Here is a 20,976-nt window from a genome sequence, read left to right as displayed (position 1 = left end):
TTGAGGTTGGAAGTTCATTCCACCACTGAGGAGCAGTTAATGTGAAGGTTCTGGAAAGGGATCTTGAGCCACACCGAGTAGACACTACTAAGCGTCGGTCGTTAACCGATCGCAGATTGCGTGAGGGAACGTAAGCCTTCAGGAGAGAGTTGAGGTACGGGGGTGCTGATCCAGACAAGGTCTTGTACGTGAGCATCAAGGCCTTGAATTTGATCCGGGCGGCTACAGGAAGCCAGTGGAAGGAGATGAAGAGGGGTGGGACATGGGTCCTTTTGGGCTGGTTGAAGACGGGGTGTACTGCTGCATTCTGAATTTTAGTTACAGCAGCTTTAACTCGAACACTGGAGACTCCTTCGATTAAAATGTTACGTAAACGTCAACTAATAGAAAACGTGCCGTACAAGTCGACGCAAGTTGTTACTGTAGAAATGATAACGCGTGTCGACTTGCAGCTGCAGTGTTCTAGAAGATTCATCACCTTCTGACCAATCAGAATCCAGAATACAATACAATACAATACAATGTGGGAAATCTCTCATCAGTCAGATTCGTTTGTGTTTTTTTTGTTGTTTTTTTTTTTATTTGCTAATCATCCTCAAAACTAGCCATGGCATTTTTTCCCACACTATTTCACCTTACTTAATTTTTAAAAGTACACTATGTAGAAATCTGACTACAGGTGGTCTACGATTAATGAACACGTTTTCCTGAATAGCCAAAGCGCTAGGCTAGCGCACTGCTAGCTACTCTAGAGACATAAACGTTTTTTAAAGACATAAACGTTTTTTAGAGACATAAACGTTTTTAGAGAAATAAACAGTTTTTTAGAGACATAAACGTTTTAAGAGACATAAACGTTTTAAGAGACATAAACGTTTTTTAGAGACATAAACGTTTTAAGAGACAAACAGTTTTTTAGAGACAAACGTTTTAAGAGACATAAACAGTTTTTTAGAGACATAAACGTTTTAAGAGACAAACGTTTTTTAGAGACATAAACGTTTTTAGAGAAATAAACAGTTTTTTAGAAATATAAACGTTTTTAGAGACAAACGTTTTTAGAGGTAAACTTTTTTCTTTCTTTTTTTTTTTTTTTTTTTTTTAAGAGACAAACGTTTTTAGACAAACATTTTTAGAGACATGAACGTTTTTTAGAGACAAACTTTTTTAGAGACAAAAACGTTTTGGAAGAACGACATGATTTACGTACGTTACATTTCCAGCTACACAGGAAGATCTTCTCTGTGAACAAAAACGCAGCTCACATTCACCGAGCGCACAAATACAGCCTTTCATTTCTGACTCTCGACTGCCAATCGTGTCAAAAAAATATTCACACACTCCGAGCAGTAATAATGCAGCGTGTGTGTTGTGATCTGTGAAGCGTAGCCTCAGCTACCGAGCGAGATAACGACAGTCAGACGCGTTTTATTCCTATCTGCTGTTACGGCCAAATACGTTTAATCAGATCAGAGACGGAGATTAAAATAATTTCTACAAAACACTCCTTTTAATTAGTTCACGTTGACTGCTCACATCAAGTCCGATGGAAATAAGTTTCTGTTCAATAACAATAACGATTTCCTGGAACTGAAACGACTCGACTATTCCAGATCAGACCAGTCCTCAGTGCAGGGTTATTACCTGTAAGTAAGGGACGGGTGATATAACAAAAAGTTCATATCACGATACTTTTTTTTTTTTTTTTTTTTTTTTTTTAAACGAAACACGACATACAGTACAATAGAATATTGTATCACGTTATTGGCCTGCACAATTTTTTTTTTATTTATCACACACACATTATATATATATATATATATATATATATATATATATATATATATATATATATATATATATATATAAAATTACAAACTGAATGGAGACAACTGATTAGATTTTAATTTTTTGCAGATTTTTTTTTTTTTTTTTAAACTTTACAGAATTTTCCCCTTCAGCATTAAATAATGTATTTCTGTACGCATTAAATAAACGTATCATTACACTCGAGTTTTTTTGGGGGGGTAATGCAGCACAACTGCTTTGCTGACAGTTTTTTTTTTTTATTGTGCTGCACACTGTGACACTGTGCATATTCGAGAAATGTCTTCGGGTATCATGATATATTCGCTCATATCTCTCAACCCGAGTGCGTCCGTATATTATAATCTACAGCCCAGTGCTTCAGGTAATCTCATCTCATCTTGCCTTATCACGATCTCGGTAACGATCAAACAGCCGGGATGATCAAATACTCTCAACGTCACGCAACACACACACACACATACACACATTAAATCTGAAGCGCCACACTTCTCCTGCACACTTTATACACTTGTATATGGCTTCAATCGCTGCGTCAGCCCGGATCTGTGATAAGCATATCTGGGTGAGATAAGAGCAGGCGAGAGTGGCGAGCTGCTGCAGAGCTCCAGCACCATTAATGTGCAATTAGAAGCTTGTTGAAGGTCTGATTTATGGCCGTGATAAGCACGAGGTGTTCCTTTAGGCAGCGCAGAAACTCTTACGTCAGACAAATAAAAGTTTAAGAGTCGGGTCATAAAGTAAACATGAGGCTGAGAGTGTAAAGTCGATGTATTTAGACTCTGATCATCGGTCATAAATGGGTTTTTTTTTTTTTCCCCTCGAACCCGACGTGTCCTTTCTGCTTTCGTTGCTTGGTGTCGATGTCGATGTTATAAAGCCATTATACAGAGGACGCACTTCTTTGTGCTTGAGATGTGGTAAACACAGCCGTGACTGACACATCAGCCTGGATGAAATGTGAGTGGTTTGGGGGAGTACGAGTTGGGCATTGGGGGGAGTGTATGGGGCGGCCCGCAGGGGGTCAGCGGAGAGACGAGACTGGCTCCTCTGGGACACTGAAGGACGTCCTGAAGGACTGAAGGGGCCTCGCCGTCTACAACCGAAACAATGAGCGCAGTCTTTCCCTTCTTTTCCTTCTCTGAACTGCACACACACACACACACACACACACACACACACACACACACTCATGCACACAACTTCAGGAGGAGAAGCTGCTGCTCACCGCACAGTCCTTTCCACAATAAAGTTTGTACCAAGAGTTTCTGCACATTTTTGTGGAGATTTAAAGTAAGATTTAGGTCACAATATGTCAAGAACATAAATTACACTCCAGAACTGCTCTCCACAAAATAAAGTCTGGCCTGAAAAAAAGGATATACAGCATGAACAATATTTTCTCCTACCAGTGAAGGAAGGACGGGAGGAAGGAAAGGAGGAAGGAAGGAAGGAAAGGAGGTAGGAAGGAAAGGTGGATAGAAGGAAGGAAGGAAGGAATGAAAGAAGCACCCTCCGAGAAGGGAGGAAAGAAGGGAGAGAGAGAAGGAAGGAAGGAAGAAAGGAAGGAAAGAAAGGAAAGAAGCACCCTCCAAGAAGGGAGGTGAGAAGGGAGGGGAAAAGGGAGAGAGAAGGAAGAGAAGAAAGAAATGGAGAGAGAGAAGGGATAAAGGAAGAAAGAAAGAAAGAAGGGAGGGAAGGGAGAAAGAAAGGCAAAAAGGAAGGAAAGAAAGGAAAGAAGCGCCCTCCGAGAAGGGAAGGAAACAAGATAGGAAGGAAGGAAGGAATTGAGAGACATAAGGGAGGAAGGAAGAATGGGAGGGAGAGAAAGAAGAAGGAAAGAAAGACAGTAAGAAAGAATGGAGGGAAGGAAGGAAGAAAGGCAGAAAGGAAGGAAAGAAAGGAAAGAAGTACCCTCTGAGAAGGAAGGGAAGGAAGAGAGAGAGGAAAGGAAGGAAGGAAGGAAATTATGGCCCTCTGAGAAGGGAGAAAAGACTGGAGGGAAGAATGCTGAAGAAAGAAAGAAAGAAAACAAAAAAAAAATAAACAAATGAAAACAGTAAAGGTTCCCTTTTAAAATCTCTCTGATGGAAAGCTACTAATTTGAGGTTTTTTGTGGTTGTTGTTCTATTATCATTTACCAAAGTTGTACACTTTTCCACGACACAATTCTTAACAAAAAGATCATCATTTCAACTGGATACTCGACATTCTTTTCTTTATAATAAAATAAATAAATGAATCAATAAAACATAGCGCAGAGTCCACGTCTACGGCACTCGAGCCGCTAAAGAGAACGAGAAAAAAAATACGCACTGTTTGAACTGCTGCGTATTTACATTTCTACATCTCACAATCCTTTATCGTTACAATAAACACGCATCGCCCGGATTCAACACCAAACAAAGAGCCGAAAGCTGTTACGGCCAACGTCTAAAACACAATATGTTCGAGTCGAAATCATGCTATAAAAAGGTCCATGTCATTCCGCACATAAAAATCATTTACGTCTCCCGCTCGTCCCTCAGCAGCAGCAGGCCCGAGCCGCTCGTTAGGAAGAAAGCTGCCATGTCTGTTTCAGCAGCAGATGGACAACCGCGGACGTCAGAAAGCCGGCGTGTCGCTCGGCAATTACAACAACCGTCACGTATACATTTCTGTCAGAGCTAATGTCTACTGTGTGTGTGTGTGTGTGTGTGTGTAAATACATCTTGATTCCCAGGAGAAAAGGACAACAAGATGATATCGAAAATCAAAATAGATACAGGAACGAGGCCAAATTAGCCTGAGTGTATGTGTGTGTGTTTATTAGTGAGATTTACAGGCACACAGAGAGATGTGTGAACCAAGCGTAATGCCAATTACATCTTGTTTTTGTTTCCTTGTCAAGTCCAATTTATCAGTGTGTCCATCACATAGCCACTACTCCAGTGCTGGACAAAAAAAAACAAAAAAAAAACATTTATCACCTAATAAACACACAATCAAGATATTAAACGTTTATCGAACGCGATATAATTATTTCCTTGCCTCCTATCTCTTTTATATCCTCCATTTTGTATCCCTTCTATATATATATATATATATATATATATATATATATATATATATATATATGAATGATATAGATATATGAAGGTTTTTTTCAAATTTGTGTAGAACTTTTAATCAACAGAGCCAAATTATTTCAATGCTATGAATTCCACAGTGTTTGATATAGGGCTGGGTGATATGACGATATAATATTGATATCACATCGCAGTATGCGTTCCTGAGATATCGACAGTGTTTAAAATGAAAAATTTTACATTTTGAACACACATTCTTTTCTTCACATACCCCAGCATGTTAGGAAGTTGGGGTCAGAGTGCAGGGTCAGCCATGATACAGCGCCCCTGGAGTAGAGAAGGTTAAGGGCCTTGCTCAAGGGCCCAACAGTGGCAACCTGGCAGTGCTGGGACTTGAACCCCCGACCTTCTGATCAGTAACCCAGAGCCTTAACCGCCAAGCCACCAGTATAAATATGAACGAGCTTTGACTCGATAGTTGATTTGATAGTAAAATTTTTCTTTATTATTAGAGATACTTTTTTAAAAAGTGTAAACAAAAATATTTGTAAACAATTCCTTTTTTCTAGATAAATTCAGCACGTCACATGTTTATTCTTCATGTTTTGCTGCTTTGTTCGCAAACCTTTGTATTATGAATTGCAGAAATGTCTGTCTAGTACTTGCTAATTTAAAAAATAAAATAAAATTTCTGTGAATTGTTTCGTCTCTTTTTTGCATCCATACTGTACGAGTTTCTTCCACATGACACGACAGCGCTAGCGCAGAAAGATCCGCGTTACCCTGAGGTCACACTTCCTCCCTGCCTCATCTCAGCTCCCATCACACCCCTCACTGCGAAACGAACTTGACCCGAGCCCTCACTTGGCACTGCCGAGCCGGGGAGGAATATGGCGCTCGGGGCTCCACGCCAAAGTACGAGAGCAGCTTCTGAAAGGCTGCCAGCGTCCCAGGCATGAAAAAAAATAATCCAATGCCTTTGAAATATCATTTAGTAAATAGCGGTTGTGGTTGGAACGAGGGTTGGGTTACGCAGGAGCACTTATCAGGCGACTTGTAGCACTTAAGGGCCTACAAGCTGAGGCGAAGGCGAAGGCGCAGCGTTGGGAAGTGCTTCACGGTTAAGCTGTTAATGTTTCAACACAGAGGAAGACTTTGTACCTTGTTTCTGATTACTCATCTTGCTTTTTTATGGCTGCTATTAAAATGGGTTTAATACTGCAAATACAGTGAAACGTTCAGCTAAGACAATGAGGGACGGTCTACTTTTATACTGGAATTGAAAGAAGTTCAGTTAGCGTTCAATGCTAAGTGCAATTTTAGCCATACAGAACCTTTTTCTTAGCAAATTAACATCAAATCTGAGGTAAATGTTGATGTTGTCAATAGTTTTATCTCACTTTTATTGTCATTATGCCTTTGCATTGTCTGAATAACACTTAGCTAGCTAAATCATTATTCTCAGTTACTGGATTCCCCAGGTGCTTAGCAATAACTTTAACCGACTTAATGGCAAGCATTCGAATTTAAATGAACCATACAGACCAGGGCTGGGCGTTATGAGCATTATTAATAATCATGAGTGTACCAACTGACTTATTTTCCCTCATTTTCCTTGTTAAATATTGACATATTTTAAAATGTAAAAACAAACAAGCCTTAAACTCTGTTTGGGAGCTGGCATTTTATAATATTTCAAAGTTTACAAGTTGCTTACAAAGTTTACATGTTTATAGTTTTCAATATGGTGGAACTTAGGGAAGTTTAGTTAGCGGTTGATGCTAAGTGTCATTTTAGTCATAAAAAACCTTTTTCTTGGCAATGTAACAAAAGATCTGAGGTAAATATTGATATTCTCAATAGTTTACATTGCTTGTGTATAATGCCTAACGGCTCAGATCTAGCCAAGTAAAGATATTACCGACCTTATGTTCAGCATCCGTATTCTGCAGTTGCCTAGCAACAGTGTTGGCAGAACTTTAACCAACCGAATGCCAAGTACATAAATTTATATTATTAGCATCAGGATTGTACCAACTGACATTCCCTCATTTTCCTTGCTAAATACATACATGTTTGGAAATGTAGGAACAAACAAGCCCTAGCCTGATTTCAGTAGTTCGCATTTACAAATTTTTCACATTTGTTTCAAAGTTTACAGTGTTGAAGTTTTTCCATAGGGTATAACTGAAGAACATTTATTTAACGGTTGATGCTAAGTGTAATTTTAGTCATATAGCACCTTTTTCTTAGCAATGTAACAACTTCTGAGGTAAATGTTGACAGTCCTGACAGTTTTGTCTCATTTTTACTGTCATTATGCCTTTACATTGCTGAGTTCTAACTAGCTAAATCGTTAATCTCTGTTATTAGTGACTGTAGGCTTGTTGTCTGTATTTCCCAGTTGCCTAGCAATGTGAGTGGAGTTGGCAATGGATATTGCTATCTATTAAAACCATGATACACTTTTCTACTGTCTGATTGTCCTAACTGACTTTCTTCAGTAAATGGCTATTGTAAATGTTGATGTTAAATGTTAGCCATTAGCTGTTAGCAAAGCCCCAGTGAACTAAACTGTAAGGTAAAAATGATCCATTATCATAATACTGCTGCATTTAATAGTGATCACGTATTTGCCATGTTCATTAAAGAAAACAATTCTGATATCTTAGATTTTATGAGTTTACGACGCATCGTTGATATTTTTCAATATGATGGAACAGAAGGAAGTTCAGTTAGCAATTAGTGCTAAGTGTAAATGTAATTTTTTTTTTTTAGAAAAATTACCGACATTGAGGTAAATGTTGACACTCCTGATAGTCGTGTGTCATTTTTTAAAGGTCACGGTCCCTTTAGATCACTTAGTTCTAGCTAGATACATTGTTAGCCTCAGTCAGCTAGCTTATTCTTGGTGTCCATATATACCATACCAGTTGCCTAGCAACAGTGTTCTCAGAAATTCAAACCACTTGAATGGTGTGCATGCCAAGTGACGAAAGCGTGAATTTGCAGATTTTATTTCAAATCAAATATTTGAACACAATATAAAAGAATTCCACTCAGTTTCTTTGTGTAGTAAATACTTACATTTCTTTAAAAAAAAAGAAAAAAAAAAAGAAAAAAAAAAAAAAAAACAACAACAACAACAACAACAACAACAACAACGACAGAAAACTGGATTTAGCAAGATGTGAAATGTTTGGTTCAGAGCTTTCAGGCATTTTCATCGTTAACCTCAGCCGTTCTTAATGCCATCAAGCTTGTTAAAGACAGAACGAGGTCTACAACCGGCTCTGATATCTGCAGATATAATTACAGATATTACCTGAATGCCGTTTCTGCCCTGAGGACGTCCCCAGAAAGCTGACATTTCTATATTTTTTTTTTCATTAAATTCTCTCCATATTTCATAATAAAGGTTTGCGTATGCCGTCAAAAAAACTCTGATCATCACCACGGTTTAAAATGTACACTATATAGTACACACAACACTAAGAAGAAGAAAAAAAAAATACGCACATATATTTACCAAGCAAGCCGATTCAGTCTACAATTTCCAACGACTTCAAATCTGAACCGCTTCACCCCAGAACAACAGAAAGACTAACATACAACCACACTGGTGAAACCACACTCATTTTTGTGGTCCCAAATAATGGAAATGTGACAGTCATACACAATGAACACACACACAAATGAAATGTCATCGCAATTAGGCCAAGGCAGAAAGAAGCACGAGCCAAGATGTAGCCATAATAGTAGCTTTGTGATTTGATGGATGACGACAGTGATTAAGTGTTAGCATAGCTGTATGTGCTTAAGGAAAGGGCTTTAGTCAGACTTCTCTTACAACAGCCATGTACTGGCCAAGAGAACAAGCCGAACAAGTCAGACAGCAAAATCCGACATTATTCTAATACAAAAATCCTGTACTGGATCCTTTCGTCTATAAAAAAAGTTACAAAAATTGTCTTCGAGACAGAGACGTTTTTGCAGTTTCTTGCTAACATCACAATCTGTAGGTGACGCTACATCAAAACATGTTCATACCAGAGTGCTGTGAAATTCTACAATCTGATTGGTCAGGTGGTGTTGATTCGTTTTCTATAACAGCAGCTCGGACAGTGGTGCAGCTCCAAAATCACAGGTTTATATTTAGTTATGCGCTCGTTCTAACCTGTCATTGTTTCTATAGTAACGGCTCGTTTAGTAATAGAGTAATCTAAGGCTAAGAATTTATGGAAGGAGTCTCTAGTGTCAGTGACATCTTCAGGACAGAGGAGTTTACAAATTGTTTTTTCTTGCAAAAAAAACAAAACAAAACAAAACCCCACAGGTTTATTTCTCTCTTTAACTTCAAGAGAAAGGCGTGGCCAGCTATAAACGAGCGTTTATAGCTGCTAAAATGGGAACTAAGTTGCTTTCATTCCACAGCATTAAATACAACTAAAAAAAATGAATTTAAAAAATATGATGATGTATCATTCTTTAATAAATAAAAATGTTAAGTGTTGGCAAAATGCTCTGGTGTGGGAGGGACTTCAGGACATGCTGTTATAAGAAAAAGAACCAACCCAACTGTGGTGTAACTCCACTTCATCACACTTATTATTTTCCCATCACGGCACAACATGGAGAGTTTCACAGCTTACATATACAGAGGTCATGATAAGTTTAGAGGCTTAACTAAGAGGAAACGTCATCAAATTTCAGGCTATGGTATTTCTGTCATATTGAGGCACAGGGCAGTTGAAATAGCTGATTTATGACAAGTTTATCATTTCATCGGCAGGTAAGAAAGGTAATTATTGTGTGTGAAAACTTGGAAAATAAACTAGCCAAGGTTGGTGGTGGTTGTTTTTTTTATTAATTTATTTTTATCAAAATAAATTAATATTCCAGTCCATTTGAAAGCAAGTGGTATGGGACATCAGAGGGAAGCTTAATTAGACACTGTTGTCCAGAGTGAGAAGGGGGAGGCGGTCTATAATTGAGGAAAATCGCTTACCCATGATGCACTGGGGGCTGAGAGTGATCAAAGGTAGCCTGTGTGAGAAGGTGCACAGGCCGCGAAGGGGAGGGTCCATGTCATTAAATCAACTAATTAGTGACCCCCTTCTTTTTCCTGCCAATTTAATACCCCCCCTTCTTTTTTCTCTTTAAAGCTCTTTACTGTGCTGTCTCTACCACACAGACACGTCCAATGGGGATTTTTAGCATTTCAAAAGTGTATCCAAGCTTTCCGGAGTGCAGAAACACAGAATGGTCACCAAGGCGAGGAAGCTGATCTCATCAAGAAACAGAGAATGAGGGATGGAGGAGGGATGGAGGAGGAGAAGGAGGAGGGGATCGGCAAGGAATAGCTGGCATCTTTCAGGTTTCCTCAGTCTTCCCAGCAGAGGACAAGAAAAGAGCGAGTTTCTTTTATAATCTGGTAGCTTTGTGTTTTAATCAGGAACAAAGGCGGACGACAAGCGTGAGTGAGTGAGCTTGCAAAGTTTGGTCGAGAAAGATAAAAAAAAAAAAAAAAACAAGAATATCAGCATCCGGAGATGTAAATAAAAACGGTTATATAGCAATGCAAAACAATAAATAAAATAACGCAAATACTATCAGTAGGCATTGCATGCGTCATGTCTCTGCAGTGCTTTTGTTCTTACGATGGAGATGTGACACATAAAAGCCATACTTTTGGGCCTTTTCGCTTGTGTCTTTTTTTCTCTTTTTTTTGGATAGGGTTGTGTCCGTCTTTCAGTCCCTAGGGGACCTATTGTGCTACCCCCAAGTTCTTCACGGACAGCCCCTCCTCATTCTCCGAGTCGAACAATTACCCCGTTGAGGCGACACAATGCATGAAGCCCACCGCAGCCCCCACAGGGCTTTTCTCTGTTTTAGCCTGCTTTATCTGTTTTTAAAAAAAAAAAAAAAAAAAAAAAAAAAAAAAAAGCACTGTGCTGATCAGCCACAAAAAGGCAAGTCTTAAAAAAAATAGCCAAAATAAAGGGGTGAAAAGAGGAGAAAGTGTTAGGAGGGGAAGGGAGGGGGGGGGGGGGTTTAGGGCTCAGGCTTCAGAGTGTGGAGGCTTCACTCATTTTCGCTCATTCAGTCACACCAACCACACAAAATAAGCCATTTTTCAACACTGAGCTTCAGCTGACACCGGAGGGGAGGGGACGTCGTCGTGCTGGGCACCACATTCAAATCCTCAGGAAAACGAAAACACATGATGTAATACCTCGTGGGACCATCGTTTGGTAAAGTCAATGAAATTATGTTTGCGAATGCTGTGTAAGAATAAGCAGAACTTCCTTCACGTGTTACTTACGTATCAAGCTTCGATACACCTAAATGAGGTTTCAATACGACTAAAAGGTATGTTTCCATGCACAGTTTTTTAGCAATGAACATTGACTGAACATTGACAGTTTTGAGGTCAGCGTTGCCAGATCGGCTTGACTGTTTACAGATCAACCGTGGTCTCCAAACCATCAACACTATAAAAAAAAAAAAAAAATAATTCGTATTTATTCTGTGTGCAAGAATAAATGATGCAAGGGACTGCAAGTTTTAAAAAACAAATAAACAAAAATAAAAATAAAGCACTGATGAGAAGAGTGTCCCCCTCCATTTTCTTTATTTTCAATGATAGTGTTCATGAAAAAGCACATAAAACTGTTGGATAGAAAGCCAACTTAATTTCCTATTCTTTTTTTTTTTTTTTGCCACACAAACCAGACTTCTAGTCATCATGGTCCATTTCGTCAAAAAACATGGCCAAGAACCACCTACTTTCACAAGGAGGTCATTTGATCGACATTGCAAATGACCAACCGCTGACTTTTCTTGTAGCTCGTCAACTAACTCTGCCTTGAACCTTGTTTTTTTCCCCATACCGTGCCTAGATCTTGCTCCAATCAGATTGTGACCTGCAAGATTCCGAAGCTTGTGGCCAGATAAGTGTACAAAATGTACATGGTGCATCTGAATCCGATATTACATACAGCTCAAGGGTTTTCCCCCCCCATCACAGCTCATTCCACAGTGCAGACCATGGAAAATAACTCCTTAAGCAAAGTGACTTCTATGTAATCCTTGTCTAAATGAGCTCTAAAACGAGCCTCTGTTCCAGCCTTCCATAAGCTTGAACATAGCTCTGATGTCTCTGAAGTTTCAGACGCGCCGTGACTTCACAGTTCATTCCCAGACTGATGGACACAACTGGATGCATTAAGTAAGCTTTAACGCTGTGACCACGACATCCCGGTTGTACCCGATGTACCCCCGCGTCTGACGGCTGGAGGTACACTTACATTCCGCAAGGGTTTAAAATACCGCAAGGGTGAACAGAGTAAATAAAAGTAAGTGAACATTGCGGCGATGGTGGTGGTGGTCGTGATGGTGGTCATGCAAGAGGTTTCCCAAGAATTCCCAAAGATTCCTGAGCCAGACTGTGACCGTGACTGCGTAGACCATCATGGTTCACTGTGTTTCATTCCAAGAGTGATTATGTTCTTATCAGCGGTAACGCGAGCTGGCAAATTGCGTACTATTGAGGATAAACCGATTTGCCCATTAATCCATTTAAGGAGCTCCTTAAATGCAATAGCATGAAGGAAGGTCCTGATGGTCTTATCTGAAGCGCTAATTAAATCCTGGGCCATGAAAATGGAAGTGGATTCAAGAAAATGAAGTAAAATTAATTGAACAGCAGTTAAATGTTCTCAGTGGAAGAACCAGTATGATATTATGCAGAACAGCATCATGGATTTGCAATGGCAGCATTCTTTCTTTCTCTAGTCTGTTTAATTCTGATTAATTGGCCTTAGGCAGATATGATCTGCAGTTTACAAGACTACAACTGTCATTTCTCGTAGGTATGACAGGGCTCAGGATTACTAATCCCCAACCTTCACAATACAAAAAAAAAAAAAAAAAACACTTCCTGATAGCAAACCAGGAGCTTTGGAGCAAGTACAAGATCCGAGCAACAATAATGACTGTTATTTTCCTACCAGGATTACTACCTTGTGCACATTTTCTTCTGGTACACCCTGTGCCGTTTAGATAAAACCGTATCGCATGCAAAGCAGCAAAAGAGCCAAGGCTCTGTGACAGACGGACAAGGAACAAGAGGGACTACTGTAGAAAGAAATATGGTTCACCTGTGAGAACATTTATCATTAATTGGGCTCTGGTGCCTGCTGTGCCCCGGCACACCCTCGTAATTTATTATCCACACTTAAGACTTCATCCATCCAAACGCCGACTGCTCAGCACCATAGGGGTTCTGTGAAATTAATAGGGCTCCAGGAAACATTCTTCAGTTCTTTCCTTCTTTTTTTCTATCTATCTTACGCACATTGCAAGGGTTCCATCTTCCGAAGAAAGTGACTCTCTGAGACCAGGAAGACTCGATGTCCGCCACGGGAAGAAGAAACTACCATCCGTTACAACAGAGGCTTATCTGTGACAGCTCAAACATCAGTGATACCAAATAAATTGAAGACGCCGAGGAAGACAAAGGAAGAAGGTTTGTCTTCCACTGGTCCACTGTTGATATTCATTAACTTTTATACCTTATTTTTCACAGGGTGACACAAGTTGACGTGTCCGGCCCGTTTATCTATCTACTGTCATGATTCATCAAAGTGGCGTTAAAAGGTTAGATAAGTCGAATTGGTCCTGTTAGCCGAGGGCGAGAAGTTGCTGAACTTCTGTTAGATCATATCATTCACTGATAAGAGCCATTTGGAGTATGACAACAGAGTGAATCAGCAGGGTAACACCCACACACACACACACGGACACATACATTTATCAAGTCTCGGTATCATTTAACAACTTCTCATCTAGCCAGCATGTCTTTACAGGCCTGATTATACCATCAGATGAAACTGTAGCAAAACAGTTGTTCATTCTCACACTCAGCGTATTAGTAGACAGTTTACTATGATTCATTACGTTTGGAATTGAGGTGATGTAGAAAGAAGACATATCATGACCATCTATGGTTCTGTCTCCTCCCATTCATTCTTAACCCAGATAGAACCTTACACTCTACCACAACATGCTAATATGCAATCTCACTATTATACTTATTTCCATTCACAAATGAGGCTTACACAATGTTTCTTTAGATAAATTATTTCTTTATGTCAATCAAATTTTTATCAGAACAAGTGGCAACATTTTATGTGCCAGATTGGTGACTGCTTTCGATCTGATCACAGTTTAAAACCATCCTATTTTACTTCAGACTGTTGCAAACTCATCCATACAACCATACATTCAACTGACCATCCAAGCAAAAAAAACAAAAAAAACATACATCAATCCAATCAACCAACCATCCAAACATCAAATCAACCACTCACTGATCTATCCAGCCTTCCATCCAACTGACCATCCAACCATCCATCCATCCATCCATATACCCAACCAACCAACCATCCAACTAACCATCCAACCAACCAACCAACCACTCACTCACTCACTGATCTATTCAGCCTTCCATCCAACTGGCCATCCAACTATCCATACACCCAACCAACCAACCAACCAACCATACACGCAACCAAACAACCATCCATCCATCCAACCACTCACTAAACTATCCAGCCTTGCATCCAACTGACCATCCAACCATCCATCCATCCATCCATCCATATACCCAACCAACCAACCATCCAACTAACCATCCAACCAACCAACCACTCACTCACTCACTCACTGATCTATCCAGCCTTCCATCCAACTGACCATCCAACTATCCATACACCCAACCAACCAACCATACACCCAACCAAACCACCATCCATCCATCCAACCAACCATCCAACTAACCATCCAACCAACCAACCACTCACTCACTCACTCACTGATCTATCCAGCCTTCCATCCAACTGGCCATCCAACTATCCATACACCCAACCAACCAACCATACACCCAACCAAACCACCATCCATCCATCCATCCAACCACTCACTAAACTATCCAGCCTTGCATCCAACTGACCATCCGACCAACCAACCAACCAACCATTCAACCAACCAGCCTACCATTCAACCAACCACTCACTCACTGATTTATCCAGCCTTCCATTCAACTAACCATCCAACCATCCATCCCACCCGGCAACCACTCACTAATCCAACTAACCATCCAACCAACTATCCATCAGAAAAAGTCTATTTTTCCAAGACCAATGTAAATAATGATATCCCAACTTCTGAGAAACAATCTGTCAATCGTGGTAGAAATGCAGGGTAGATTGTTTAACTGTGTTTAACACTGAATCAGGTCGTGGTTTGAATCTTTAGAGCAATCACTATGTAGTCATGTAAAGCAAACCCTGTGTAGAGAAAAAATAATAATAACTGAGAATAACCAGCATCATCCAGTAAAATGTGTCTAACTAGCCATCTACAAAACTAAACCCCCATCTTATTGTTTAACCCACAATTACAAATCAACTACTGTATAATTTACATCATTTACAACAGTAATGAAGAAAATTCATCCAAGAATGTTCATTCAAGAAAACTATATTAAATAAGGAATACAATAGTTGATTACAGGAATACAAAACATGACTATTTGTCTATAAATGCACAACCTGAGGTGTTTTATTCCTCTTATACTACTATCAATAAGACATCGATTTAAGTCCCTGTGAATGAGCCGTTACTATAGAAATGATAACGTATTAGAACGAGTGTATTAATATCAAATTGTGAATTGTTGTAGATGATTAAGCTACACTTTCTGGCCAATACAATTCGTGAATTCCACAGCGCTGCGATGTAAACAATTTTTTTTTACAACACTGCTTTGATGTCGAGTCGCCTGCGGGCCCGCTATGACAGCACCTGCATCGCTGTTCCCAGACACTTGCTGTCCTTGACAGTTCTGTCTCGCAGCTGTCTGATAACACATCCACAGCGTCGGGTATAATTAGAGAGCGCTGCGAAATGTGGAAACGCCGCTGGAGCAGAATCGTTCCCACATCCCTGAGGATGAGAAGTCTTGCCATGACGTTTGAACTGTGACCCCGTGACCTCTGTCCCTGCAGGAGCTTGTTAAAGTGTTACGCTGTTTCCTCAATCGTACGCCTCCCACGCCGCGACCGTGCTTATCGCGTACTCGCAGGGGAGATGCGAAGGCATTCGGTACCGCCATCGCATCAATCCACCAGAATGAAAATGCAAACGCAAAAGTATGGACTGGAGCATCTCGGTTTCAAAAGAAAAAAGAAAAAAAAGAGGTGATTTCTTCCGTCAAGACAGAACTTGACAGCTGTTTTCGAGAGAGAACATCTTAAAAGAACTATTAAACTGAAACTAAAAACAGACCGAGAAGTAGGTCAGCGCTTTTCACTGCTCGGAGCTTTTGTTAAATGCAGAAGGCTTTAATCTTGTGTCCCATTCCTTCCATTTATCACCTCTCACACACAAACTATGTTGATTCTGTCTGCATCCCACAAAAGAGCAGCGCACAAGCTATCAAACAAGCATAAAGCGGTGTAATGTAGTCCGAATTTGCAACATGCTTCTTATATAAGAATGAAATTGAAAAGCAGGGCTGCTGGAATAAACACATTGTTCTGTTTCGAGGTAAAAAGCTCCCAAACCCGTTACTTAACCACAGGATCAACACAAACTGGAGCTACGCCGTAAACTGTAGCAAGCCTTGACTTGAAAACAATTACTCCAGCATTAACGGTAATTACAAAAACCTGACCGAAACTATAATATAAAGCAGAGCGTGAATGAAGTAAGACAAGGGTCTTGAGGCGGCTTGTGAAATTCACTCCATCTCAGGTTTCGAAGCCGTGCAAGGAGCCCTCAGCACATGGAATTTTAAGTTAGAAATATAACAATGGGGAGTGCTGTTACAGGAAAATAATCAACACCACGTGTGATAGTGTGATGAAGCAGATTCCTTCATTGGTATCACCCTAAACTGCATTATTTCCCCACAACAGCACGTCCTGAAATGTTTTCCTCCTCTTATACTACAGCAATTTGCCAACGGTCACAATTTAACATTTTTTTAAAGAATGCCGTCACACTTTTTAACCATTTATAGCTACTTTTAACGGCGTGGAACGTCCATGAAACGTGTTGATTCCTGGTATCACCTATGTGAAAGCAGCTACGGTTGTATAATTCATATAGTACCAGCATCGCTTTTGTTTCCCTCTCATGGCATTAAAACGAAAAGAAAAAAAAAAAACAAACACAAAAAAACGCAGCTCGTCACGTTACAGAAAAAAAGCACAACGTGTAAACTCGTCTGTCCTGAAGACGTAAGGAAACTTAAAGTTACAGCTTCACCTCTAGCACTGGAGACTCCTTCCAGAAATGTTTATTTAACTTCTCCTTACAGAAAATTCACCGCTATACGTTTCTCTTTGTTAAAATAGATCCCTGGAAACGAGCGCGCTAATGAATAGTGGGGGGAAATAAGTATTGAACGTGTCGAGATTTGTTTCAGTAGATATATTTCCAATGAGGTTATTCGCATGAAATTTTCACCAGACATCAGTATTCGGTCAAGAAATCCGGGAATATAAAGAATTCACGATATTAAAGTCCATAAATAAAGTTGTGTGTAATAAAGTGGAGTTCCAGATTTCTTGAGTGAATACCGAAGTCTGGGGAAAATTTCATTGGACGCATTGGAAATTGATATTTACTGAAAAAAATGTTGACGCGTCCAATACTTATTCCCCCCGCTGTAAACCTGTGATTTTCAGCTGAACTACCGTCAGAGCTGCTATTAGAGAAAACGCATCAACACTTTCTGACAGAATCCGAACGGAGGATCCAACAGCGCTGTGGTGTAAGTGAATGTGACTAAAAGCGCCACACCCTAAGCATTCATTAACAGCAGGTCCTTTTGTTAATAATGCTTGAGCAAACACATCAAACTACAGCAGGAAATCGCTCATGTGCTCGGATTCAGACGGAGAGTTTACGTAAGCTTGGGTTTGTTTTACGGGACGAGGGGATCAGGGCCTGGGTTAGGGTTATCGGTTACCGTACACGGCTGAATACGACAAAACTGATTCGTTATGACGAGCCAACCCTGACTTCTGTACTTCATCAGAACAAGCCAGACAGGTTCTGCAGAGGCTATGACATGTAAAGTAATGTTTATACAGTTCGGTGCCGAGTTTGGATTTTCTCAGCGTGATGCTTTAACGTGACTACGGTGTTAAATGAGATTTCATTCCACAGAGAGAAATGGCAGTCATGAAAGCAGCTACGTGATTTCAGATCCGTCACGTCGTACGAGACGATCGCGATAAAACCTGGTCCACGTTCTCGAAACGTTTGTCCGGTAACTTGCGTTCGACACGTCAGATGAAGATCCTCTAAAGAAAATGACCACGTCCTGTTTACGCAATCAATCGATAGGTCAAACGCATAAACGCCAACGCTAATTTGCCGGCCTCCTATTGGTGGATTTTAGTCGAACGTCATAGCGGTGCTCACACCCTGAGATTTTACAGGACTCTGTTATCGGACACCGATAACGTGAGAACGCTACATTATGCATTCGAAGACCGAAGAATTCTTTTACGGAGTGCGATTTTTGTCAGCGACGGCAAAACTTTGGCGGAAAGCGTACCCAAAAAATTAACGACTCTTCTGAGACGGAAATGTAGAAGATGGAGGTGATGACTGTGGCGTCGTACAGGAAGTAGTCATTTCATATCGCTATACTTAAAGATAGTTTTGCAATAAACATGAAAACATAAAATCACGATATTTAGATTTACAAACTGAGTACCAACAAAGCAAGTGTGAAAAACTGCTGCGCTAATTGTGTTTTTTAAATTTTTGGGTTTTTTTTTTTTGCTTTAACATCCACTAAACCTTCAGGACAAATTTACAGCTACTTGTCCGCCTACTGTTGCGTAACAATGTTATAAAAGTACTAAATATACTCGCGATACGCAGAGAAAAGTAGATCTGTGCTGTAATTTAGCGCAATATTGGTATTATATTAAAAAAATTTGCCCAGCCCTAGTGGACGGTGTTAAAAACAAACCTAAGTACACGCTTAAGTCCAAAACATTTGATTTGCTTGTTGTTCCTTCTTGTAGAAGCTACAAGGCTCTATGTAGGACCCTACATCAGTGTTTCACTATCAGTTCAATACCTATACCTGGAAAAAACTTTTTTTGTTTTTGTTTTTTTGTTCTAGGAGTGTAAATAAGTAAACAAAGTAATGCATAAACAACCATGGACATGCAAATAAATAAATAAATAAATAAATAAAAAGTTCAATCCAGAACTCATAAAGGCTTGTGTGTTTCTCTTGTTCTTTTCCATCTAGAAGAACCTGTAAAGTTCTATGGAGAACCCAACAACAGAGTTTTACTATCGGTTCAAAACCTGTATGTAAGGAACCTGGAAAAACACATTTTTGCCAAGAGTGTAAATAAACGATTAAGTAAATAGACGTGGAAATACGCGCATGAGGAGAAAAATGGTAAAATCCAGATGTTCTACGTTCTTTGGAGACCCTTTCAACAGGGTTTTATAGTCGGAGCGTAAACCTCGTAATTATTTAAAGAACCCTAGAAAACACCTTGTCTAACGGTGTAAACAAGTAAACAAACAAACAAACAAACAAACAGATAAACAAATATGGAAGGAGATGCACGGGGGGAACAAAAGTTCTCCTTTTGAAGGTTCTGTGTAGAACCCCATAAAGATCTAAAGAGTGATTAAAAAAAAGAGAGTAAATAAAACAGTAAACAAACAGATAAACAATCATGGAAGTACATAGTTGGAATGATTTCCAGGCTAAATAAAATTTTAGCCAGAAATTTTTAAGGGTTAATTTTTTTCTTTTCCATCGAGAGGAACCTATGAAGCTCTGTGAGGAACCCTACAACAGAGCTATGTAAAGAACAGGCGAAACCTTTTCTTTTTTTTCTTTCTTTCTTTCTTTCTTTCTTTCCTAAGAGCGCAAATTATTGAATAAATAAACGGACAGGACAGATGTAAGTACACTCTTAGAGAGGGGGAAAAATATACTCACAACTTAAAGATTCATCAGGGAAAAATAAATAAATAAATAAAAATTACATACATAAATAATCCCTGAAACTTGGCTCAGAGCCAACATGGGCAGTTGGTGCATTAATTTTAAAGCATTGTTTAAAATCAATCTATCAATCAATCCATTATTTAATTAAATAACAGTTGAACCAAAGTTGCATTTTTAATACATTGCATTTGTAAATTATTTCTTTTTTCCCTCTCTCTCTTTTTAAATTGCTATGCATGTCGATTATGCGTCATTTGTGAGTTTTAGGATTTAACACACACGTACGCGCGCGCGCACGCACACACACACACACACACACACACAGGTGAGAGTGTGAAGCTGCAGAAGACACAGAAAAAAAGAAGGTGTTCCAGAGCAATCAGCAGTGAGCTGAAGCGCAGAAAGCCAGCGAGGGAACTTCTGACGCTCTATAAGCGTTCATAGCGCCTACATACCTGCGCACGTGTGCACGATTAACAGCGCAAACCCCAGAGCGCGCGCCGTCATCTCTCCTGCACGAGCGGCTCCGACTTGAGGCTTGTGTTTATTGTATTTTGTTTGTTTGTGTGTGTTTTAAAGTAATCCAGTGGTGAATTAGCAGCAGGTTAATTTCCGCTCCTTCATCCTTGCTTTACTGTGGAGGAGGAAAAAACAAACAAACAAACAAACATAGGCGACAGTTTCCGAGTTGATGTCGGGAGTTGTTTAAAGGGAAAGCGCGAGCCCTAATTATTAATCCAGGTTGCATGGGCTGCAGGAAATTAAAGCAAAGTAGTTGTTGGTTTTTTTTTTTAACTATAATTTAGAAGGGAAACAATAAATGCATGTTTTATTATAACATCCTATTGTTGAGGAGAAGGAGAGTTAATCCGACACGGGTGCAGTTTGGTCCTCCTGTGTGGAGATCTTCATCTGCGCAGTGTGAAGAATCATCATCATCATCATCATTCTCCTGATCATCTCATCCCAAATTTCCGTGAGTGAGAAAGAGGAAAGTCAATCCACACTAATCTC

General features: G+C 39.7%; 1 protein-coding gene across 1 annotated transcript in view; it reads right to left on the bottom strand.

Moving 5' to 3' along the window:
* The window catches only part of robo1 (roundabout, axon guidance receptor, homolog 1 (Drosophila)), a 172,610-nt gene extending 151,656 nt beyond the window's left edge, over nucleotides 1-20,954 (bottom strand). Inside the window, exon 1 of the mRNA XM_053647347.1 lies at nucleotides 20,418-20,954. Within this exon, the coding sequence (XP_053503322.1) occupies nucleotides 20,418-20,469 (52 nt within the window). The 5' untranslated portion in view covers nucleotides 20,470-20,954. The remainder of the gene's footprint in view (nucleotides 1-20,417) is intronic.
* Between the last annotated feature and the right edge of the window lie 22 nt (nucleotides 20,955-20,976).

The sequence above is a fragment of the Ictalurus furcatus genome, chromosome 17 (genome assembly GCF_023375685.1).
Source record: "Ictalurus furcatus strain D&B chromosome 17, Billie_1.0, whole genome shotgun sequence".
Lineage (NCBI taxonomy): Eukaryota > Metazoa > Chordata > Actinopteri > Siluriformes > Ictaluridae > Ictalurus > Ictalurus furcatus.
The sequence above is the reverse complement of the archived record's forward strand: the minus strand, read 5'-3'. Positions and strand labels throughout refer to the sequence as shown.